The sequence below is a fragment of the Aulostomus chinensis genome, chromosome 22, assembly GCF_037954235.1.
Source record: "Aulostomus chinensis isolate RoL2024-O1b breed Wild chromosome 22, RoL_Achi_v1.0, whole genome shotgun sequence".
In the NCBI taxonomy this organism is placed as follows: Eukaryota; Metazoa; Chordata; class Actinopteri; order Syngnathiformes; family Aulostomidae; genus Aulostomus; species Aulostomus chinensis.
In genome coordinates, this window is record NC_141341.1 from 18,332,742 (window position 1) to 18,358,582 (window position 25,841).

Sequence of the window (25,841 nt, forward strand, 5' to 3'; positions counted from 1 at the left end):
TGTGGGAAAGTGGTAGGGTCCAAGGTACCGCCTACTTGCGACCATGACATGGCAAATTCTCTTTGGATGAGCTCTGGTCAACTGAAGGTAAGACCTGTTAAAATTGAGTTTGACAAGAAGTGTACCCCTATACTCGCTATCACTAGAGATGCAGTAGATCTGATTAGAAAGGCCGAGAGCATGGGTTTTAATCCATAAATTTAGCAGGAACATTTTCTCCATTGACAAACTTCAAAATTAAATTGCAAATTGTTTTGCTTACCAGTTACAATGACAATTGATGAAATTTACGCATCCCATTTTCCACTTTTATCCCTCTGTTTTGTGATTTTTACACAGAGGTTTGTTCGTATATCATGAATAGCCAGAATTTATTTTATTCCTAAAAACATGATAACTCTCATTCTTTAAGAATCATGGAATGGTAAGAAGACATCTCTAAAAACACCTTTAAAAAAACAAAATCAATATATCCTGTGATGTATGAAACCAGGTTTTTTTAGTGTAGGACCCAAAAGCTGAAATCAGAGGCAGGTTGCAGGTGCAATCAAAAGGTATTCATTGGACAGGGGTGAATCTGAGAGGTGAATGAATATGAAGAGGGTTGGCGCGGTGTGGGCTCGTGGAAGCACTGCGGAGAGAAAGAGCAGAGGCCGGATGAGGATGCAGGCAACAATAGCAAAACCACATGACAAAAAGCACAAAGGTAAAAACAACTCTCAACAGGAGATCAAGTTAGCTTAGCTCAAACTGCAATACACTAGTTAGAGGGCCAACAAACCACAAGAGATGTGGAAATCCACTGGCAAAGGTGAAGTCTCCACGAGCCGGTTTTGTAAGTGATAAAGGTGTGGAAAATAATCGATATTACTCGATGCATCGATGTGCATGTGCGCGATGCGAGTGCATCGGCTCATTCACTGGGTATGATGCAATTGATGGGTGAAATCTAGATTCATCTCGATGCGTTGGTGGGTATCGGTAAAATCCGATGCAAGCGCCGTTTTCTTCATGTTAAACTTCACCCCATCTGCTGTTCCCCAGGAGCTATGAATGCACCATCATTATTTTGCGTATTGTATTGAATATGGACGGAAGCCGTGAGGCACAAACAATACACTACTAGTAAAACAGCATGGACGTTCGCGCGAACAGCAGCGAGGAAGCTTCTATATTTAATGCACCCGCAACGTTTAAATCGTATGTTTGGAAACACTACGGATTCGCAAAGAAAGACGGAAAGCTCGACAAAACGTCCGTCATTCTCAAAGAATGCCGCGTTAGGAAGCCGTACAACGGCAGCACGACAAACATGCAGACCCACTTAAGAGTACACCACATCACCCACAAGTCTACCGCCACCTCCCCGCTTCCCCGTCTAGTTCCTCGCTGGAGACCGGAGAAACATTGATTGCACTGTTGAAAAAGTCACTTTAGGTTACTCATTGAGTGTTTTGTTGTTGCTGTGTACTGTACTTTTTACAGCAGTAATTATTGTTTGTTTTTCTCTTTTATTGTTGCAGAACTCACTCAAATCACTGATTCTCAGTGGCCAGTTAGAAAGTCAACTCTAGCAGTTTGGCAGACAGTGTTATGGCCATTGAATGGTTTATTTGCACCATGTTAGGCCGTGCATTAGTTGTTCAATAGTGTACTGTAACCTGACCCGACTAGGACAGAGCACTTGTGTGATGTAGGTTTGGGATTGGAATCCTTTAGGATTTTATTGATTCAGATTCCTTAACAGTTGCAGGTCTGTCTAATCCGTGTAACTGTACAAAACGGAACCCAAAGGACACTTATGGGTTCATTTGGTTCTATTTGTAGACCCAGAATTATGATGGTCCTTGAAATTTAAAAGTTAGAGAACCACTGCTATTGTGATTGCATAGACGATGTGAAAGTGTGAGGAAAGTTGTTGCTGTTTTAAGATGGCAAAAAGAATTTGCATGAAGTGGTGCACAGTAAAAAAGACAAACAGCACTTTTGTTGAATTTACTGCCAAGTGCCCATAAGGAATAAAGCCAAATCCTTTTTGTCGTACCACTGAATTCCATTTTTTTTAGGGCCTGAGCCAGAGGGTACTTCATTTAATTTCTTTTTTTTTCTTTGCTTATTTGCATCATGTTGAATCGCATCATATCGCAACAAATTGCATCATATCGTATCGCATTGACTTGAACTAAATGATTATTGCATCGTATCGCATTGTGAAGAGGGTAAATCGTATCGCATCGTATCGGCAGAAAATTATAATCGTTAAAAGTATCGTATCGCTGGCAGTGCATCGAGATGTGTATCGAATCGTCCTCAGTGCTGAGATTCACACCCCCAGTAGGTGAGCGATGAGGTGATCTCCCTCAGGTGTGCAGCTGCAGAGGCTCAACGCAGGAGCCACGCCCACTCCTCATGCAGCAGAGGGTACAGGGAAAGCAGGGAGTTTTATGGGGGGGGGGGATCCCCACAATATCCACCCACAATACAGACACATCCTGCTTTCAAAATCTAAGTAGTCACTGCCTGAAGTAAATGATTGATTCTCTTTTTCCAGGGACATTCTCTCTTTGAGTCCATGTTCACAATTTACAGTTCAGCTGGGTCCCCACTCAGTTTCTTAGCACAACTTGTTCTCTGCTCTCTCCAGTCTCACCATGAAATCTCTGGTTTATACATATCTCCTGATTGAAATGGTATAATTACTTGCAATATTTTTTGCAAGCTTCATCTCAATCTCCTCAGACCCCAGACAAGACAGACACAGATAAGATTGTGTGTGTGTGCGTGTGTGAGAGAATGTGTGTGTGTGTGTGTGTGTGTGTGTGTGAGAGAGAGAGAGAGAGAGAGAGAGAGAGAGAGAGAGAGAATAAATTGTTACCACACAAATACAGAGCCCTACATTTTTAATGCTTATTCTAGGATGTATTCTATGATTTTAGGTAAGTGAAAATGGCTGGTGTCAAGTCAAGTCAATTGTATTTATATAGCGCCAAATCACAACAAAAGTTATCTAATGACACTTTACAGGTAGACCAGGTCTACTACCACACTCCTTCAATGAATTTACACCCAACAATTCTCCATCAGCAGCACATCCTGCAACAGTGGTGATGAAAACCTTCTTTTAACAGGCAGGAATGTTGAGCAGACCCAGGCTCAATGGGGACGGCCTTCTGCTTTGACCGGTTGGGGGGAAAGAGAGCAGGAGAGTGGGGCAGAGACAGACAGATAATGGAGGAATACAGAGGTACAGAAGGAAAGAGAGGGACAGAGATGAAGAGAGAGAAAGGGAAGAGACTGATGGACAGAGCAGGTGGTGCTACGGATGGCAGCTTGAGCCTCTTCAGGTCTGCAACCTCCTCCAGCAGCACCCAGGATCTGGGATGTGGGGAGCCTGAAGGCTCCAGAGAAGAAGATGAGTTAGTAATATGTATGAGTATGATTTATATATGACACATATAGGAGGAAAGAGAGGAGGAGAGAGAAGCCCAGTGCATCATGGGAGATCCCCCGGCAGTCTAAGCCTATAGCAGCATATCTAAGGGCCAGCCTAAGCAGTCCTAACTATAAACCTGATCAAAAAAGAAGGTCTTAAGTCTGCTCTTAAAAGTCGAGAGGATGTCTGCATCCTGGACTGAAACTGGGAGACGGTTCCACAGGAGGGGAGCCTGATAGCTGAAGGCTCTGGGTTACTTGTGGTCCATAGAGTTTCTAAAAGTAGAATGGGAGCCAGAGTCTTTGTATGTTAGAAGAAGAATTTTTGAATTCTATTCTGAATTTGACAGGGAGCCGATGCAGAGAAGACCTGGTCTCTTCTACTAGTTCTTGTCAACATGTGGGCAGCAGCGTTCTGGACCAGCTGGAGAGTCTTTAGGGACCGACTGTTGCAGCCTGATAGGAGGGAATTGCAGTAATCCAGCCTGGAAGTGACAAAAGCATGGACTAGTTTTTCTGCATCTTTTTGAGAAAGGATGTGCCTGATCTTAGCGATGTGTGGTGTGAAATCATAAACATCAATGCATCATTATTTGGTATCTATGGATTCATAGCAACTTGCATTATACAATGTGCACACTGCAGTGTAAAACAACTTCATACTTGAATCATGTGATCACAAAACTAGTTTAAGTTTGTCAAAATTTCTGACTTTGACTATCAACAAAAGAGTGCCCCTTCATTTGATTTAAAAATGTCAGATGTTTGCCCATACCAAATTTCAGCACAGTAGAGTATACAGAACAAATATTGTGGCATTCTCCCGAAATGTACTCAGTCTAGTATGTCATTATTAAGCACTGTATATGACTTATTCACTGCTGTACATTATACCTATACTTGTTCTTGCCTCAGGATCTTTTCTATAACTATAATGATCAAAAATATGTGAGTTTAATCCATCTTTACAGTAGATGGTACATTTAATTCAATTTAAGATAGACACAGCGCTACTTATCCTGATGGCAGAAGATATGGCGTCAGTTGTAAGTCTTTATCAGATGTCCAGAATGTCCTCTTCCTATCATCAGTTGCAGGGAAGAAATAATCATGAGGTAAAACAATAAAAAGACTGTGGCTGTGGTTCAAACATTACGGGTGCAGTGACAACAGTTAACCCCCCCAAACTTTGCTTTACTGCAGTTCTCCGACCTTTAACCCACCCGCACTATTCACTGAAAACAGGTGCATGCACAACTGGGCTGAATTCCAAATGCTTGCATAATTGAGGCCATTATTTCTGTCTGCACACTAACAGCTGTTGAACAACTGTCATAAATGAGAAACCAAAATATTTTAGCAGGAAGGTAGGGTTGAATAATTACATTTAAAATCGTATCAGTTGACTACAGTGCTTCAAAAGCGTATTCAAGTCAGACAGGATACAAATAACGACAAACTTAGACTCACACAGGCACATGTATGCAAAACCAGGCATTTACAGGGGCATGAAATAAAAAAATGTCCTTGCAGTGTAGATTTGGTAAAATGGTCATTAAATAAGGATAAAGGCAAGTGATACACAAGCAGCTCAATAGAAGAAAAGATTTAGGAATGTTTGAAAGCCAAGCTGAGGAGCTAAGTGTTGAGCAAGGTTTGAAGGATTCAAGTGAAGGGGCCGATCTAATGTGGTGAGGGGGTTTGTTTCACAGATTAAGACCCATGATTGCCCCGAAGTTTCCACTGTATGTGTAGTGACCCTAAGAACAATTTGATTTTGAGTCACTAAGTCACTGCCAATAATATTCACCTTTTGCTGTCATTGAATTTGATTTACAGGGAGATTCTGATAACTGAGTTGCATGGAAGTACTTAAATACTGTAGTTTTGTGAACTTGCCTCTCTCAATCACTTTTGGCAAAGTTAGCAGCTTCCCTACTGGCCAACCAGAGTAACAATAAATAACATGATGCTCCTCAGGGAATTCTGCACAATTGTCACTGTGATGCTTGCAGGGGGGAGAGAAGCTAGAATGGGGTTATATGATCATGCTTACAAGAACCAGTTAAAAACCATGCAGCATCATCCTGTATACAGTGGACATAACAGCGTCGACTGGCTGACACCAAAGCATAATGAGTTGCAGCAGTCAGTGCTGCCAGTAATAAAAACATGGATTACCTTTTAAATATCTCAGGGTGAGACAAAAGAATGAGTTATCTTAAGGTGCATCGTTGTTAAAACCTGCCTTTTACCAAACATTTTGATAATAAAACCACTGCTAATCCCCATTTCTAGCACTGCATGACAAACAGTGTCAACGTAGCAGCTTGACAGTCACGTATTGTCTGCTGCTTACCCAAAAGTGGGTCTGGGTGGCATAAGACTAAGTTAGGGAACATACGTTTGTTTGTTTTTTTCTCCCAGCCACACATTCCAGCACCTCCTGGTGCACCCAAAGGTTTTCTTGGACCAGATGAGCTATAATCCCTCGATTTAATAATTGGAAAAACAGCCCACATTTGTGATAATCTTCTCTGGAAGGCTTTTACGGCTCTACCTGGTTGTTCACATGAAAACTGAGCAAAAAGAAGGCTCACTTAAAAATTCATAGCAGAACCCCCTGCGCAGACATCCCTTCCAAATCCTGCCTTTATAGTTATCCCCAATTTACAGAGCGTTTTCTCCTCTACCACCACCATGAAGCATTAACAATTGCAAAAATGAAGTTTTGCCCATCTCAAGTGAAAAATATTCACATAATCCTCGAAGCCAGAAGATCCAGGATAAAGCGTCAATGCTCTTCATAGCCCAAAAAGTTCAAGGCTGATGGTGTAATCATAGCTCTTTATTCATTTCTATGATATCTGATGTCGGTTCTAATAGATCAGTTTGGCCTATATATGTTCTTGTCAGTAATTCAGCCACTGAGGTGGGTATGGCCTCTCACTCGCATTGATGTGATTGCAACATTTTTTATTAAGTGAAAGATTTGTGTCATCTAGGTACACCAGCAGAGAATCTGTCACTTGGGCGCTGAGGCATTGCTACATCAGCCGCTGGAAAATGGCTGGTACGTTATAAAGGCCAAACTTCATAGGCCCTGATACTCAAGGGACCATCTCAACTTGCAAGTAGCTGCTGGCCAGGTCTAGAGTGGAAAACCACTCGGTTCAGGTCAGACTGCTGAGTGTCTCCTTGATCCTGAGCAGAGGGAAAGCATCTTCATGGGTGACAGCATTAAATTTCTGGTAATGAACACAAAACCTTTATTCTCCCTATGATAATGTGTTCAGCCCAAGGGCTTTAATATAATAAACAAACCAACAAATATGATTTCTACAAGAAGAAAATAAACAATTCTGGTTCTCAACCAACATGGAAAATCTTGTTTCAAGGGCTTAAAAGGAAACAAATAAAAACCAAAATATTTTTGACCTAATACATTATATAATATCAGAATAATATTCTTTGCAGATTTTTGTCTGTCTATTGTGCAAATATGATATAAGTAGTAAGTAAGTAGTTTTATTTGAAGAGCATGGTGCTGTAAATTATTTTATTATAAAACATCTTATTTTTGTTGTTGAGGGCTGTCACAGTTGGATTGTAACGAATGGAGAAAGAGGACAAATGTAGCCAAATCAACACACGCATCATTCAATACTGTATAGTCACATGAATGATTGTTCTTCCAACTCCTCACCTCCAGTCCAGGCCAGTTGAAAAAACCAAACATGGTGGCCTGAACATCATAGATAGAGTAGTTAATTTTTGTTGTTTTGTTTTTGTTATTTTCTGCATATATTTAATAAAAAGAGTCTCACTGACATATGCAATGCAATATCACGGGTATGCCATGCCAAAGATACCGTGAAGGGTACTCTTGTTGGGGTGAAAACTTACTTTCTTTGCGAAACTTCTTTTCAGGATTATGCATTTTATTTTGTTTCATATTTCACACCTATTTGCCCTAAAGAACCAGGTAGGCCTGCCTTATTTTACAAGTCATTCATTTTATGTTTCATAATGAGAGAGACTATAAAAACAGCAGAACACAGAAAGTTGAAGGGGGTGATCATATCAACTGAAATATCGGCGAATGGCATGCTTGCACACACGACATTATTCCATTAAAGCACACTGCAGGAATGCTCCCACTTAATATTAGGCTGCACTTCATGCTATTCTAAAAGGCCATTCAAATCAGCAATTTTAGAAGATGTCTTAAAAGTGATGCCTTATCTCTTGAACAAGGAGTAAAGGACAAGGACTGTGCTGGAGTTGATGAAGGGAACTTTTTTCTGCTTTCTTCTTTTCCAAGTGGGAACTTTTCTACCATAGTTAACTTCAACTTTGAACTGAATTCTGTAATGATAGGACCTATGATCTCAGTAGCTACCTGTCTGCAGACTGAACATTATTGCAGGCCTACGCAGGCCTGGCATCAGGATGAAATGACAGAGGATGTGGTTTTATGAAACTGTGTGCCATCCTCCTGTTATGCACATATCTGCTTTCTATTAAACCTTTGAGAGGAAATATAGTGTGGCTTTAACTCTATGTGGACAGATTCCTAGTTTAACTTCTATTTTTCATGTCATGACTGTAAATAGTAATAGGGGCAGACTGTAATGTACTTCATTTTTTCAACCATGCATACTATGAAAGTATGAATAACATTTTTTTGAAATCAAACAATAAACAGCAGACAAATGCACAATATTTCACAGTTAAGGTGAAGCATAGTTAATTAAACCTGAGGGTCCTCACACAGTTTACATGCACAGAGTAATGAATAGGGATTCTCTGACTCTCATCTTTGAAAGATGACTGCTAAATTCATTATAATTCTATGTGATGCATGGATTGATGTAATGGGAAAAAAACTGAATTTTGACCAAAGGTTTTATAATCACAAAAAAAAAAACGAGTAAAGCTGAACTGTACTGATGTGTGTGATGTTTCCTCTGCGCCATTCAGAATGAAGGTCGACACTGCATGTATCAGGCATGTGAATCAGAATCACAATCAGATTTATTGTCATTCCCATAATATACACTAACTTACATGGTGGCAACATGCCATTATCCACAGATCAGCAGGGTATATCATACCTAAAAATAGACATATTCCAATGCAATTATCATATAAAAAGAGCAGTAAATAAGAAGAGCAGCATTGGCAAAAAGAGCAGGGATAAGGAAAACTCTAATAAATGGATGTTGAGGTGCAAGGTAGTGTATTACTTCTGATGTGTTTTTGATTTGCAACGTGCAGTTTGAATTGCAGTTATGTTTATGTTTATGTATCATACTATGGTGTTGGAGGAGGGATGGGGGCAGCATTTAGAGGGACCGTGTTGTTGACGTACCAGTTCAGATCTTCAGCTAAGTGAACCCCCAAAAACTTAGTGCTACTGACTCTTTTGTCTCAGGGAAGGGTGCACCCTGTGGCCTTTCCTGAGGTTGACCAACCATATCCTCAGTCCTCCCCACATTTAAGGTGAGGTTGTCAAATGGCCAAATGCTTTTCCTTCGCTCTGTACTGTATTTCATCATTGTTTGTGATCCATTACTGATGTGTCATCTGCTTATTTCATGATATGAGCTGGACCTGGCAGAATTGTCATTGGTCATCAACAAGAATAGGAATGGACTGAGCACACACCAGTGATGATGTGTTCAGTGTGCTGGTGCTTGGGGTTTTCCCTCCTAGCTTGACTGACTGCAGCTTGCAGGTATCGTAGTCCAGTATCCAGTCATACAGAGGGGTGTGTTGAGGCCTAGTGTCTTCAGCTTACCACCAACTAATCAGATGCTATGGAGCGATGGTATAGAAGGTAGTTGACCTGTTGGCCTGTTATGCATATTAGCACGGTTCCATGTTTGCAGGCAGAATGTGTCTGTGGTGCACAACCAACCTCTAAAAACGTTTCATCATTATGAGTGTCAATGGTAGACTTCTTTTTTTTTTTTTTTTTCCTTATTTTTTTGGCATGATACTGGGAACTTCTTTAAGCATTTTGGAACAACAGCCTGATGCACAGAAATCTTATATAGTTCGGTAAAGACATGTTTAAGTTCCTCACACACAATTTCAAGTGCCCATCCGTGTGTGTCGTCCAGTCCTGATGCCTTGCAGGATTTATGTGAAATAACATCAACTGTCTTTAAAATCGGCTGCATGGTGATGCAGTGGTCAGCACTGTGGCCTCACAGCAAGAAGGTTCCGGGTTCCAGTCCCGGCTCCAGCACAGGATTTTTCTGTGTGAGTCTCCATGTTCTCCTGTTCCTGTGTGGGTTCTCTCTGGTACTCCGGCTTCCTCCCACAGTCCAAAGACATCAAGAGGGGACGAGGCTGATTGATACTCTAAATTGACTGTAGGTGTGAATGTGAGTGTGAATGGTTGTCTGTCTCTATATGTTGGCCCTGTGATGGACTGGCGACCTGTCCAGGGTGAACCCCGCCTCTCGCCCGTTGACGCTGGGATAGGCTCCAGCCCCCGCGACCCTCACTAGTAAGGAATAAGTGGAAGACGACGATGGATGGACAATGGATGTCTTTAAAGTCTGTTTGTGCAGTGGTGGAACAATAGTATGATTTAACAAGCTTCACATATTTTATGGGGAAAGGTATTTCATTACTCAATCACACTGGAATCCCTGCCAATAGTTGTTTGTTATTTTGCTATAGGGTACATAAAACTTAAATTGAGTCCCCATCTGGCACAGGCCAGTTGTGTGACATATAGAGGAGTAATGAATTAAAAGAAAATCCTAAATAAATGAGTGTAAAGCAGAGGGGTAACTAAATAATCTGAGTATGAAAAGGAGATGTATCATATGCTGTATCGTGAACTATGATCACGTTTCAAATGAAGTGAAAACATGTAGGGGATTTGCATGTCAATTAGCACTCCAAGGCCATGATGAACACAATTATTTACCTGTAGAACGTATGACGAGGTGCACTGAAGCTGTACTGGTGGCCCAACACATTAGTAAGAGACGTGGACTGAATTTATTCTTTGTCAAACCAAGTGTAGTTAATAATGAATGTCACCAACCAATGTTACCAAAAATATTAAAATGGGTGGAGCCTTGGAGGCTCCAAAATAGTTGTAAATGTCTTTAAGAAAATAAAAGATAAGCTAAAATATGATCATAACTCACAAGTCTTTATACAAAATGAGCAAAGAACTCAATTTTGAGTTTTATCCCAATAAAAGATAGCTAAATCTAATTAAGTACAATGAAAGTGTTGTAGCCTAAGCTCTAACAATAATAAGCATATCCACGCATAATGGTAGAAGGTAATCAATGAATGCTTCTGTGATGATGTAATTGATTCTTGTACCAACTGGTGGACTTTATGACGATCATCAACAAAGTTGCCCAAAGGTTTGGTTTCCAGCTGAATTGCCAGTGACACAGTTAAAATGAAATACAGCAGAATTAATGTGAACAAATGAACTATTATATAATATATAATGTAGGAATTTATGAGGGAGCTGTTAACATACACGAGGAAGTAATTACATTTAAAGGGCATGCATGCCACTTTATAACTGACACCAATATGCCAAGCTTGCTTTATAATTTAAACATTTACACTGAATTATTACTGCCTTCCAAATAAGCCACGCTCACAATATGGCTCCGCTTGGGCGATGTTTCGGGAACGATGAAGACTTTTGATCCAGTTTTTCCTGTCTGTCTCATGAGCAGCAGGATGGCTCAATGTCACTTGAAGCTAAGAAGTGGATTTGGGCTTTTGGACTCGTGCCAACAAAATATAGTTGTGAAATATCCCCAAATGTCCACATGCCAGTTGTTCACCAGGCAAATCAGGTGATTACCATGAGGCATCATTTTGAAGGATTTCAAGGAAATTATGAAATATATTACAATAGTCTGTGAAGGCTGAAAATATCTCATTCTATGATTCTAATTTCAAGAATCTATGAAGAAAGCAAAACATTTGGAAATTTGTTGTATTCATATTCATTTAATATTGATTCATATTTATCTTGGGACCTCCCATTTAATATACATATTCAATATTACATGGCATCAGACTAAAGAACATAGAAACCTTTTGGATTAGAAACGACTGGAGCATTCAGTATGAATCTGGAATAAATAGAATAAATTCATCCATTCTTCTTCTGTATCATTCCAGTCCAAAATACACTCCCATAACACATGACTAGCAGGATGGGCTATGGGAAGGTGTAACTCCTGAAATACTGTGAGTCTGAATTTATTTTGGGGGTTTTTCAAGAAAAGCGCCATCTGATGCATCACGACCTGCTGTATGTTTTAAGCTGGCCTCCAGTCAAAAATGTGCTTTTCTGCATCCTCCAGTTGAAGGTTGTTGGAGCTTCACTTTGCAGAATGATGGATGTGCTGAGTTTGGCAGTGGACGGCTGTTTTCACATTCAGTATACATTTTCTCTGTGCAAAATAAAAATCCAATTTTACAATATATGAGCTGTGACATGACAAATATTTTGAGGGTGATCCGAAGGTGCTCAAAATTCAGCATGCACAAGTATAGTGAACAACCGTGAAGCCACAGAGTGATGTTTGACTTATAGGGGACATCCTGTGTCTAGCAGTTCAACATGTAAAATTACAGTGTTTTAACCTCATGACATCTGGATTTTTTTTGGATTTTTTTTTTTACATGGGACATGAGTTAGTGGTACCTATTGTTTTTCTTTGCAAACAATGTCAGACAAACATTGCATTTAAATGTTTGGGAGATTTTAGTATACCTTGATACATGACTGTGTGGGCTCTTTGTTATTCCCTCATCCATTTTACCTCTCAGAACTGGTTGATCACGTTAAGATGCAGCCATTTACAAGTACCAGAATGCACTCTGACTTCAACTGCTCCTCCCACCACATGGAGGCGCCGCAGACCTGCGTCTTTCTCGCTTGCTTGATAGTGCAAAAAAGTAGTGGAGCCGTTATTAAAGGGGCTCCTCTAGAAGGCTTCTGTCTGAGCACAGATGCTCCCTGTGCGGGCGGTGGAGAGAGCAGGAAGCTGGAACCTCTTCGGAGACATTCATCCATGAGAGGGCCAGGGCGAACAACTCCGCTCAGCTCCTGCAGCTATTGGACTTTTCTCTAGGATTTTCTTTTTGTAACAAAACGTGTTGGACTTTACTTCTCCAATCAACATGTATTCCGCAGTACTGCTAATGATGCTGACCACCAGGATCTGCGCAGACAGTATGGAAGGACCAACAGGTAAAATATCCAAAACAAGGGTTTGTCATCTTTGACAACTGCACAAGTGCCCTACACGCACGCTGCACGCTCTGACGGATAGAGAGGCTGCTGCAAAGTTGATAGTTGAGGTCACATCCTTGTCATTAAATGTGAAACTATTATGTCAGTGTGTTTTTACTGAAAATTTAAAACTTCAAAAGTTATGTTCAGCTGCCGAAATCAGACTGTCATGGATATGGACTTTTCTACTTTGCGCCACATAAATATTGAAGGCACATGAAATATGAAATTGCCTGCATTTTAAGAGTACAATCACAGCACCACTTCATTACAATATAATGGTATTAGAGATTAGCCAGTTTGGTTGTCTAAGGTCCCTCTTAGAGTCAGACATTTGAAGCTTTACAGTGTCTTCCATATTTGGATGCTGGCCATTGTCACCATCTTTTCTCCTTCTCAGTCTCTGTGTGTATCAGTCCAGAATTATCAACACATGATGAATGCTGTCATTATTATTTCTTTATTGTGGCAACAGCCCTCTGAGTTGCAGTGCCTCATCCCAGAATACATGTCATTACTTTATTGTGATGAGGTCATCCACTATCTATGGCCAATGTCCTTAATGTAAAAAAGGTCCTGCTAAGATGCCTCTGTGTTAACAGTGTTGATGAAACATCTCATGTGATTATGTCACTGATGCAGGATGATTTATTTCAGGCTTTAGCAGAAGTTGGCATCAGAGATTATTAGTATGAAAAAGATGTTTATTATAATAGAAGTTGGTTTCCTGCTGACACAAAACAATACAGAGAAGATCAGTTTGTAATGTCATGCTCCACATGATGACAGCTGATCCACCTTTTCTCTGTAATCCATCACTCTAAGTGATAAAAGTACCCAGTTTTGAAGTGGTCTGCTTCATTGGAGAGAGAAACTGAGATTTAAGCCACAATACACGAAATCCAGAGAGCCGATCTGAGAAGTTCAAATCCCCTCCTCTTTGCCTGTGGCGGCTTTAACATTTGAATTGCTGAAGCACTTTCCAAAGACTTTTGAGGTCTCAAAATCTGTCTTTTGAGGAAAGTTGTGGGGTATGCCTGAAAAAAATGGTCACAGCTTGTCAGGTTGTATCAAGGAAAAGTGGCAGTTGTTAAACTCAAGAATGCTTTGCAACTCATGTGAATCCTGCAGCTCTGATATAAATACTCTCCTATGTGGGTATCAGTTACACATTCACCAGAACCAGTTGCTGCACTGAGCCTCTCTCTGTTGGATCAAGTTGGCTCATGAGGCAAAGTTGAATGTAACAACTGTCTTATAAACAGGTGGCTTAGGATATTCAGAATGTTTTTTTTTTTGTTTTTTTTTCGTTAAGAATGGAATTTTTTACCTACAACTTATTTTGTTTGTCTGTGTATCAAATCTCAGTGCTTTTTTGTTGGTAGGTAAAATATATATATTTTTTGTTAATAATATCAGACAACAAACAACCGATTTTTTCCAACAGCTAAAACTGTTGCAATTTTGAAAAAAATTATCTTTATAAAAATAAGTTGAAATGCCATTCACACTTTGTATGTACTAAAATGCATATGTGAACGAGAAAAGCCCAGAAATCACACTATGTATGAGCAAAGAAGAGACTTGAGCAAAACTGAGATACCGAGCCAGTCATCTACATCATTGGAAAATGACAAGTATTTGCTGATAGAAATGACATGCCAATTTGACCAACCCCCCGCTCTGATATCAAATGACAAGTGTCCTTGGCGTCAAGTATCAAAGAGTGTCAAAGACTCATTTATGAAAGGGCATATCTCATATGTTATCAGAGTCAGACTCATCTTGTTTGCTTCTTCTTTAATTCATATATTTTGCATCAATTAGACATTGAACAAAGTGGGTATAGTTTAGATGGTTTTAAGTGGGGTAACAATAGAGGAACACTTCAGGTGCATCTTTAGTACGGCTCACCTTTTTATTTCTTTACCAGGCATACAAAAATATACATTGTACAATGTGTTTTTTGGAGTCTGTTCAGTATTTATATACAGTATCTCCATCCATCGGCTCATCCTGTTAAGGGTCGCTGGAGCCTTCAAGTCCATTGCAGGGCCAACACATACAGACAACCAATTCACACTTCCAGTCCCCGTGCCTGAGCCGGGACCCTCTTGCTGTGAAGTGACAGCGCTAGCCACTACTCCACTGTGCCGCCTGTAAATAGATTTCTTTCTTTCTTTCTATCTATCTATCTATCTGGCTGTCCATCCATCCATCCTTCTATCCATCTATCTATCTATCTATCTGTCTGTCTGTCTGTCTGTCTGTCTGTCTGTCTGTCTGTCTGTCTGTCTGTCTGTCTGTCTGTCTGTCCGTCCGTCCATCCATCTATCTATCTTTCCATCCATCTGTCTATCTATCTATCTATCTATCTATCTATCTATCCATCCATCCATCCATCCATCCATCTATCTATCATCTATCTATCTATCTATCTATCTATCTATCTATCTATCTATCTGTCTATCCATCCATCCATCCATCCATCCATCTATCTATCTGTCTGTCTGTCTGTCCATCCATCCATCCATCCATCCATCCATCCATCCATCTATCTATCATCTATCCATCTATCTATCTATCTATCTATCTATCTATCTATCTATCTATCTATCTATCTATCTATCCATCTATCCATCCATCTATCTATCATCTATCTATCTGTATGTATATACATACATATATACAGTATGTATATACTTAATTCAAAAATGCAATGGTGAGAGAAGAATGTCTAAAAAAGGAAAGAGTTAATATAAGCAAAAGCTCAAAACTCATCAACTGTGTTGTCTTCATCATTTGACGAGTGTCAGTGGATGTTCTCACCAACTGTGTCAGGCAAGTGAGTCTTGGTGAAGCTATGCATGGTGTGAATTGTGGAGATTTTCTTTTAGAGAGTTTTATTTTAGGCATAGTATATATTTATTAGCCAGATAATAGAAAACAAGGAGAGATATAGAATGATGTTCCACAAAGGCCACCATCCAGGCTTTAAATGGCTCTCTTAAGGAAATATCCAACCGTTTGTACTTCTAATATATACACTTGTTGCCATAACCAAAGAGTCTTGCAGTTTGATGACATCATGTTGCAGGTTCTAAGGTACTTCAATGTTGAAACAGCGTCATTTTTTAGCTGCCAATTTTTGTCACACAACTTTATTGTTAATTTGGAAAAGATGCTGCACCACACTTGCTTTCAATTTCTGCTGTACAGAGAAATGTTCGACATGTAGAGAGATTGTTTGTGGGTGCACTAGAAGGTCTCTTACTTACATAAGCAACTTTGTCAACTGGTGACGGTGAACCTTTGCTTGTGCACCTGGCCTCAGTTAGCACAGGCTCAGAGGATTCGAAGCAAGTTAGTACGAACCCATGTTAGTGAACTCCAGCACAGAGTGGTGTGACACAAAGAGGCCAGAAAAGGGTTAACTTGGAAAGAACAAACTGAAATGAGCACTGACATGAGACGGTGGGCTTTCAAGTGCAGCTGTGAAGATTTAAAGAGGGTCCTCAGTGTGTAGCAGTGCGGATTCAGCTCGGTGTTTAATCCAACAGAAAATAGCTTGACACACAAATCTCTCCTGGGACAAATGTGGAGGCTGTAAATGGAGAAAATGGAGCGTATGCTCGCACCAAAGGCAATGATGAAATGTGGTTGTACTGGAGGAAATAATACTAGATTTTTGAATACAACAATGGTGAATTGCATAATGGCTACATATTGTTCGAAGAAAATGAATTCACTCTGCAATTACATTTCACGATAATGAGATGGCAATGAAACAAGGTCATTTCGGCATCCAGAAGAATCATATGAATCTATCAATATAAGCACATCACATGTGTACTAGAGAAAAATGTTGTCCAAAGGAACTAAATTGCAGAAGCTGCAGATGAATAATCAAACACTAAGTTTAGGTTTTGCTAAACAGAGAGAGGCACAACTAAGCTTTGAATGGAAGAATGACCAATTTGAAAGTTTAAGAACAGCCCACCCCTCAATTTTACAAGGAGCACTGCAGACATATTCAAATGTCCTATGTCAGACAGAGCTGTGACAGTCAATACGGCTTTTTGTCTTTGTACTCCTCCTCTTAAATAGCTTTTGAGAAATTTTAATTGCCTGTGCTTTTTGTCTTCTGTAACTCTCTTCATATGGGAGAGTTTTATTGGTGGAATGGTGAAAGAAAATGTGTTAAATTGCAAGCAGGAATTAAAATACTTTTAATTATTACAGCAGAAGCTTTCATTGGCTTCTGGACATTCTGAGGCCTGTGGATGGCTTGGTTGGATACGTTTTTGGACTTAATTGTTTACATATAAAACTAAAGTGGTGATTTAGAGTCAATGTGAATTTAGACTGTGAATATCATGTTGCATTTGCTAGAGCAAAACCTGTGAGACTTTATGGTGCATTCAGGTTCACCTCCACATCTGTGGCCTTGAAATGGCCTTGAAGGTTGTTAAAATTAATATTTTTTTCTTATTCTAGTTTTTTTTTTATTAAATCCTTACATCTCTCACTACCTCTGTTTTCTTTGAATGCATTTTAGTAATCACGTAGCACTGGTCAATCATATGTTCCAATCATCAAAATGTCATAAAATAATCAAATAAGTGTCTGCAGCAGTTTTGAACAAACATAGGCATGTTCTTTTAGAACAAGTCTCTGGGTGTCTACTTGATGATGTCATTTTTTTTTTTTACAGCATTTACAAAAATAAGATAATGAAATTATATAATAATATCCCATAGATTTCAAAATAAGAAGACATTTAAGATTCTGCAAAGAAATTGTATTTTATGATCAGCATGAAATCTGCTTGCTTGTTTTGTTCAATCCTCTGGATTAATCAGGTAATTGTCAGGCATTGGAAGCTGCATCTTGTTTTTTAATGGTAGCAGCAATTCAACCATTCTTGACCATTATCTTTAGACGCAATATGTTGACGACATTGATGAAGCGATGCTGCTGCCTGTGCGCGCCTGTCACCTTACTGCATTGTTAATGGAGCTGACAGCACTGCCAAGCTGCCTTGGCTTAGACCCATGAGGTGTCTTTTCGAAACGTGTTATTTTCCCTCAGCAACAACAACAAATCATTAATTGGCAGATGGAGTGCTGTCAGCAGGCTGCACGATTTGTCAAGATCATAACTAAACATGTTTAGACAATAACATTGATTTGCCTTGTTTTGGACACACTTCCATGTTTGTGATTCATTGTTGCTACTTAATTTAGATTTATTTGCTGGCATAACGATTTCTGTGAACCCCTGACTCAGTTCACTGAAAACAAACTGTTTTATTTCAACAAACTATACAATGCACGTGTGGATGAGATACTTAGTGAAATGAGTTGAGAGGAATACATTCAAAGAGCACAAATGCTTCAGTTACTTGGCTTTTGTGCAGTTTTGATATTGGAATTTGTTGTCTTCTCCAGATATGCTAAATACTGCTAATAGTCTGATTAAATGATAGATCCCCTCGCTCTCCTTGTTGACTGATAATTTCGCTGTTTAAAAAAAAAATGCATTAACAATGATCTGTTTCTAAAAACTTGACAGCATTTAATCCTAGCCAAGTGCATCTGAATCAATCTTCTTCAATTTCGAAAAAATGCCTTCGGCAACTCAGGACTCTCAGTGATCAGTTCCACAGACCTGGAACACAACATCAAATGTAAACTGTTACACAATTTACCAAACATTTCAAAACATGGTTACCTAATAATGAAAACAGCTTGCTCTTTAAACTTTTGGTGGCATCATAAGAATTTTTTCATGTAATAGTAATATATGCTATTTCTATTCCTATAGTGTCTGTTACTGTAAAGTATAAAGTTTCAGCTCATTTTTCTGTGCACTGGGAATTATCTTGAATTGAATGTAGGTTTGTTTTTTTTAAATTATTTTTTGTATTGCTTTTGTTCAGAACAACCTTGACTCTAAGGGACAACAGATGAGGTGAGTCTGGTGACTAAATCTGGCATATTTACATTTAAATCAAGTCAAATCAGTTTTATTTGTAAAGTGCAAAATCACAGCAAAAGTTATCCCATAACACTTTACTGGTTGCCAAGGTCAAGAAACAGACTCTTCCAACTAATGTACACCCTACAATTCTCCATGTTAAGTAGACTCAGGCTCAGCGGGAACAGCCATCTGCTTTGACTGGTTTGGGGGAAAAGACAGCTAGAAAAAGGGGGCAGAGACAAACATAAATAAGGGAAGGGTACAGATACAGGTAAAGAAAGAGACAAAGAGAGAGAGAAAGATAAGCAGAGTGAATAATAGATGAGAAAGAAAGACAAGCAGAGAGAAATACAGATGAACAGGGGACAGGGAGACAGATACAACAGCAAGAATAGTGAACTAGCCACCAGTAACCAGTTATTTAAGTTATCTTCCTCAGCATAATTTAAAAAAAAATTAAAGTGCTCACGAACATGAAACAACACAATGCTGATGTTAATGTCAGAATACTAATTTGGATCCTACTAGTACTAATTCTCAGATGGATTCTAATGGTGGCAGCTTGAGCCTCTTCAGGTCTGTAGCCTCCTTCAGCAGCAGGATCAAGTAGGAGACAATCAGTCAATCTGGGAAGTGAGAAAGCACAACGACTCTGGAAGAAGTTAATTTATGAACAAGTACAGTATGTATGGAATGTAAATGAGTACAGGGGGACAGAGGGGAGGAGAGAGGCACATGGTACATCATGAAAGATCTCTTATCTATCTAAGCCTAACTAAGGGCTAGCCTAAGTCAGCCCAAATTGTAATCTTTAAAAAAGGAAAGTCTAAAGCATACTTTTAAATGTAGAGTGGGTGTCTGCAAGCAAAACTGGGAGACGGTTCCACAGGAGAGGAGCCTGAATATTGAAGGCTCTGTCTCATTCTACTTTTTGAGACCCTAGGAACCACAAGTAACCCTGCATCCTGGGAATGTGGAAATGTGAAAATTTTAGCTGGATAGTAGGGAAGTGTGAGCTCTGTAAATGTAGGAAGGTGCCTGACTGTTGAGGGCTTTGTATTTCAGAAGAAGAATTTTGAATTGTGTTTGGAATTTGACAGGGGGCCAGTGCAGAGAAGCTAGGACAGGAGAGAAATGATCTCTTCTCTTGTGAATATATGGGCAGCAGCATTTTGAACTAGCTGAAAGGTTTTAGAGACTTATTAGTGCAGCCTGATTGGAGGGAATTGCAGTAATCCAGCCTGGCAGTAACAAATGCAGAGACTAGTTTTCCTGTCTCTTTTTTGAGACAGGATGTGCCTGATCTTAGCAATGTTACATAGATGAATAGGGGCACCCTGTGAGATTGGCTTTATGTAGGAGATGAAGGACAGTTTGTGATCAAAGATATCTCCCAGATTCCTTTTGGTAGTGCTAGATGCCAGGAATGCCATCCAGGGTACCTATTTCATTAGATAAGGTGTTTTGGGCCCAGCATATTAATTTCAGTTATTTCAGAATTTAGTGGAAGAAAATCCACGTTGTATTTTCTTTTCCAGAGGCCAAACGTTTAGTTTGCTGATTGGTTTCAAGTAGATGCATATCATCTGCATGACAATTAAAATTAATCAAGTGTTCCTTATAATGTGGCCTTACCGAGCCTTAGATCCTTGTCGAACACTGTAGCTGTAGTGGTCACAGTGGAATCATTATTAACGAGTACAAACTGAGGTCTATCTAGTAGATATGACTTAAACCATCTTAATGCAGTTCCTTTGTTGCCAATTACATGTTCTAGTTTTTGTAGTAGGATATGATGGTCAGTTGTATCAAAAACTGTACTAGGATCTTGCAAGACCAGCAGAAACACACGTCCCTCTTCTGATGCCAGTAGGTCATAAGTTACTTTGACTAATGCTGTTTCTGTACGATGATGAACCCCAAAACCTAACTGGAAATCCTCAAATAAGTAATTGTTTTTAAGAAAGTCAGAAAGCTTTTTAGCAACTGGAGGAGAGAAAAGGAATATTCAATATTGGTCGATAGCAGGCTAAAATGTCTGGGTCTAGAGTTGATTTTTTGAGAAGGGGTTTAATTATGGTTTAAAGGACTGTGGAATGTAGCCAGGTGACAGCAACAGACTGATCACTGTTTAAGAGAGAGGTGCTAACTAGGGGTAAAGTGTCTTAAGAAGCTTAATTGAGATGGAGTCTATCAGACAGGTTGATGGTTTTGAGAAAGAAATTGTCAAAATCAGTTTATGAAGGGGCTGCACGGTGGTGCAGTGGTCAGCACTGTCGCCTCACAGCAAGAAGGTTACAGGTTTGAGTCCCAGCTCGGGGACGGGATCTTTCTGTGTGGAGTTTGCATGTTCTCCCTGTTCCTGCATGGGTACTCTGGCTTCTTCCCACCATCCAAAGACATCAAGAGGGGACGAGGCTGATTGATACTCTAAATTGACTGTAGGTGTGAATGTGAGTTTGAATGGTTGTCTGTCTCTATGTCTTGGCCCTGCGATGGACTGACGACCCAAAAAGCAGTCCAGGTATATGTCTGGGCCTTCAGCTGTCTCTAAGGTTTCTGAGTTTAAAGATAATAATGTCTCAACTCTCAACTGATGGAAGGAGGTAACGTGGTCTCACCCCGTCATAGACCGATGTTTGGTCAGCTCCCCCTGACATCCTCAGTCAGCGTTGAGGGTACCCCCACTGCATCCCCAGCTGACATTGAGGGTTCCTCCTCTGTGTCGTTTTGGTGTGCCTCCAACATTCTCATCCATTTCAATCAGCAATGCAGGACTTTGGATTACGGTTATGGAATAGTGGTGACACCGTGTTACCTGGATGGCTAATTCTCTTTCATCAAAATCCAATAATGAGGGATTTGCAAACTCTATCGGACTGCCCTCTTCGTTGTCGTTGTCAAGCAATGCAGAAGGTGGAACCCTCAATGTTGGCTGTTGATGCCACTGGGAGTTCACCAAACGCTGGTCTTTGACAAATAAGGGTGAGACTGCCCTGATGGAGGAGATTAATTTTCTCCCTAATGAGTGGAATTGTATCATTAAAAAAGTTCAAAAAGTCACCGATGCTCAGGGTAACAGGAATATTTAGCTCAATAGAGCTGTGGCTCTCTGTCTGTCTGGCTACAGTGCTGAAGAGAAACTTAGGGTTGGTCTTATTTTCCTCTATTAATACTGAGAAACAGGGTGCTCTGTTTTTTACAAAGGGCTTTCCCATAGGTTTTAAGATTATATTACCTGATTACATGTGACTCCTCCAGTCTGGAGGCACGTAATATCCTCTCCCGATTTTGTGTTGTTTATTTAAACTGTCCGGTGTCAGAAATGTACCATGGTTATTGTTTCCTTAGTTTCACAGTTTTCTTTTTTAATGTTGTTCGTAAGGTGCTTGTTGCACTATTGGTGAAATAATCACTTTGGGAGAGAATAAAGTTGACAATATAGTCCTCTTTTATAACATGACACTGAATTTAACGCCAGTGGAATCACTTATTTAATTACAGTTTTCCTTAGTAGTGTATAGTCAAGTTGTTCATATTCAGAGGTGAGTAATTGATGGTCTGATTGGTGATCTGTATTGTCTGTGGAAATACAATGAAATTTTCAACTTCAGTTCCATATGTCAGGACAAGGTTTAGTTATGACAGTTAGTGGCTTTATGTACAGACTGATCAAAGTCAATTGAGTCTAAAAGTGACATAAATGCAGTACCCAGGCTGTCATTATCAACATCCACATGTATATTAAAATCACCTACAATAATGAAGAATGAAGTTTAAGAACTAAACTGGATATACAGTCTGAGAATTCAAACAAAAATTCAGAGTATGGGCCAGGTGGGTGGTACACAATAACAAACTGAAGCAGCTGTAGGGTTTTTCAGGCTGGAGGAGACAGACTGAGAATAAGGCTGTCAAATGGATTAAAACTTACTTTGGGTTTGGGATTTATTACTAGACTTCTGTCATAATTGGCAGCAACACCACCTCCTCGGCCAGAGCTTCGAGGAATATGTGTGTGAATATGACTGGTATTAGTGGACTCATTTAGGCTAACATAAAAATCATTACACTGCCAGGTTTCAGTAAAACAGAATGAGTCAATTTGATTGTCAGATATTAATGAATTTACTAATACAGCTTATACATAGATGTTATGTTTAACAATCCACATCTAATTATCGTATTCTTTTAAATTAATTCAGTGGTATTGTTCATTTTTATTAGGTTTTTCCAATTAATTCCTCTTCTGTTCTTCTTTGAATGAATAAATTGACATGGTAAGGGGACATACACAATCTCTGGGGGTTTTAGGTGGGTAACTGCCCTAGTGGAAGTGCAGCGAAGCATTTAACACTGCAGCTTTGCCCCTTGGTTTCAGCACTGAGCTGTAAAGGTTTTGGGTGTGTAATAAACTGGGCCATATTTCTACAAATGAGAGCTGTTCCATCTAACATAGGATGAATACTGCCTCTCCTAATCAGACTCGGTCTCCTCCAGAGAATGATCTCTATGAAGCCTGCATCGTTCACTGGACACCACCTCGACAGCCAGTGGTTGAACAATGACTTTTGGCTAAACATGTTATCTCTGCATTCGATTTTGCAGGGGTCCAAAACAATGGAGTTAAACATTGTCTTTGCAAATTTAATTCTAAATGTTCAGGAATACACATTGCCTCTATTTAAATAAACTCATTTTAAATTCTCTCGCACTTCTAAACATATAGATCAAGTGTGCCATGTAGGACCAATATATTGGCCAATATCTGCTTTCAGAGACATATTGTATCAGTGTATAAGTTTTCCACTATTACAAAACACAGCACATAAAATGCAGAAAACAATGGTGATAGGGCTTTAAAAATGATTCAGTGTAGTGTGTCTGATGGAGACCGTTCTGGCATTTCAGGCTTGTTTATTTTACTATTCTATTTTGGTATTAAGTCCAGCACAAAAATTCACTATATCAGTTGTACATAACGATAATCGTGAATTTATTCTGCTTGGAATTGGACACACAAATCCCATTTCAGCCAGGCCCTACTGTCAAGAACACTCTGGTCAAGTCTGAAGGAATGAAACACATTCATTGAAAACCACCAACACTGACAGGACAGGTGCCTCCTATTCCTGGCTGGCCAGTGGTTTGGTGGTTCAAATATTTACAGGTTGTTTTTCACACAGAAACAAACAATTCATTCGAAGCAGATTTTCAGTAGTGATGAATTTATCAGATTGTGAACATTGGTGCTGATGCTGATGGGTTCTTGTGTTAAACTCGTTCACAGATTGAATCGAAAACCTTCTTGCTGTGAGGCGACAGTGCTAACAACTGCACGACTGCGCCACCATGCCATTACCTCCCAAATGTGTTTCTACTGCAGACAGCCAGCAACAAATAATCTTCTGAATGTTCCTCTATTTCTGGCACAGCCTAGCTGACAGTATGTTCACACTGTAAACCAATTGTCCAAGCTGTTCATTGGACATGAAACCTGTGGTCAGACATGTCTCCAGAGATGACAGGTTGATTTGAGTCGAGTTACACTGCAGGGAGGAAACTGTTGCTCTTTTTGCACTGCAGCATGGCATGGCTGAGCAGCAGTTTCAGCAGATGGTTCAAAGTTCATCCACAAAAGGATTTTGTGACAGGGCTGTCAGCAAGTGTCACTTTAAATTGAGATGACATCTGGGGCCAAAACGGCAGGAATTTCCATCGTTTCCTTTTCTTTCTGGTGGTTCTCGGGGAAAATAACTGCATGATGCCAAAAGCTATATCCTCTAAGCTCTGTTTCTTTCTCTTCTGCTCTTTATCTCCCAGGGTTTTCCCTCTGGGACTCACATGTTTAGCACCCTGTGTCACAGTGCAGATAAACTCAAGTTAGATTTACAGTGAGAGACTCATGCTTTGTCATATCTCAAACTTAATTTGAGTAGGAAAAAGGAAAAAATAAATTAGTGATATGGAGCAAGACCCAGGATGTGTTGGTCCCAAGGTAACTGTAGATATTACACTTTAAAAAGTTGATGTTGAAAGTTATCAAATGTGGGCCTCAGAGTCCCTGTGGCGCACCAGAGGAATTAAAAGTGTAAGAGAAACTTGGAAGAAAAAGTCAAAATATTATATAAATAATATGAAATGTCCCCGAACAGAGTGAACAAGGGCACTGCGGCATGTTCACCCATGTCAAGGTTGGCAGGGACGCTTTTGTGCGCAGCAGGGAGGTTATGCAGCATGAGCCACAGCACCTGTACGTCTACTATCACTGTGGGATATCTTCATCACCAGCTTCTTCACTTTCTTTTTCTGTAAATGTATCAGAATCAATGCTGTTTTTTTGTAGTTCAGTGTTACCCTTTTCCTCAGCATTTTAAAATTGTATACAAGAAGTGTCAGAGCTCCAGAACGTCAGCTGGGGATGTATGGGAAGTGATCAGTAGTTTTTACTCTTCAATCCATAACTATAATACTGTAGAGTTGCTTTGCAGCTGAGAATAGGTCACATGCCATTTTGTCCAACCTTACTTAAGGCATACATGTACTCTTAAGGTAAGTTCTCTGCTGACACCGTCCTCTCTCTAGCACTCTTTTTTTTTTAAGGATTAACATCTGCTTATCTCTTTTCATGGAGAACAGCCTGATCTATCATAGATTGATTAAGATCACCTGTTTCATGAAGAAGAAAGCTGAATAATTTCAAAATCCATAATTACCTTAGTAGATAGCTTAATAGAATAGTTTTGGTGTGAGGACAAAAAAATGTTTCAAGAATGTTGGCTGGAATATCTATGTCAGGTTTTTTTTTAACTTCCTAATATCTATATCAGTATTAGACTAAAAATACTCCAAAGTAGTGCTGGCACTGTAATTTCAATATAAGGTAATGGGGAAAAAGGGATGTGGCTATTGGATTGTTTGGTTTTGGACAGCACAAAAATTTGTAGGACACTCTCCACAAACTTCACAAACAGGTGCAGGAAGTTTATGGGAGGAAGTGGTTACAGATGCTGTTTGATGATTCAAAAATCACTGAAGGTATATACCTCCAGAATCCCCATTCTGCATTTTTAAATGTATTGCTTCCAGTATCATGGGCATGATGTTACTTGATTATAAACCT

General features: G+C 39.7%; 1 protein-coding gene across 10 annotated transcripts in view; it reads left to right on the plus strand.

Annotated features, from left to right (window-relative positions):
* Positions 1–12,447: 12,447 nt before the first annotated feature.
* LOC147241039 (receptor-type tyrosine-protein phosphatase U-like) overlaps positions 12,448–25,841 on the plus strand; it is a 228,718-nt gene continuing 215,324 nt past the window's right edge. For all 10 annotated transcript variants that reach the window (XM_086192426.1, XM_086192427.1, XM_086192430.1 and 7 more), the window contains exon 1: positions 12,448–12,694. In XM_086192426.1, the coding sequence (XP_086048552.1) occupies positions 12,625–12,694 (70 nt within the window). In that variant the 5' untranslated portion in view covers positions 12,448–12,624. The remainder of the gene's footprint in view (positions 12,695–25,841) is intronic.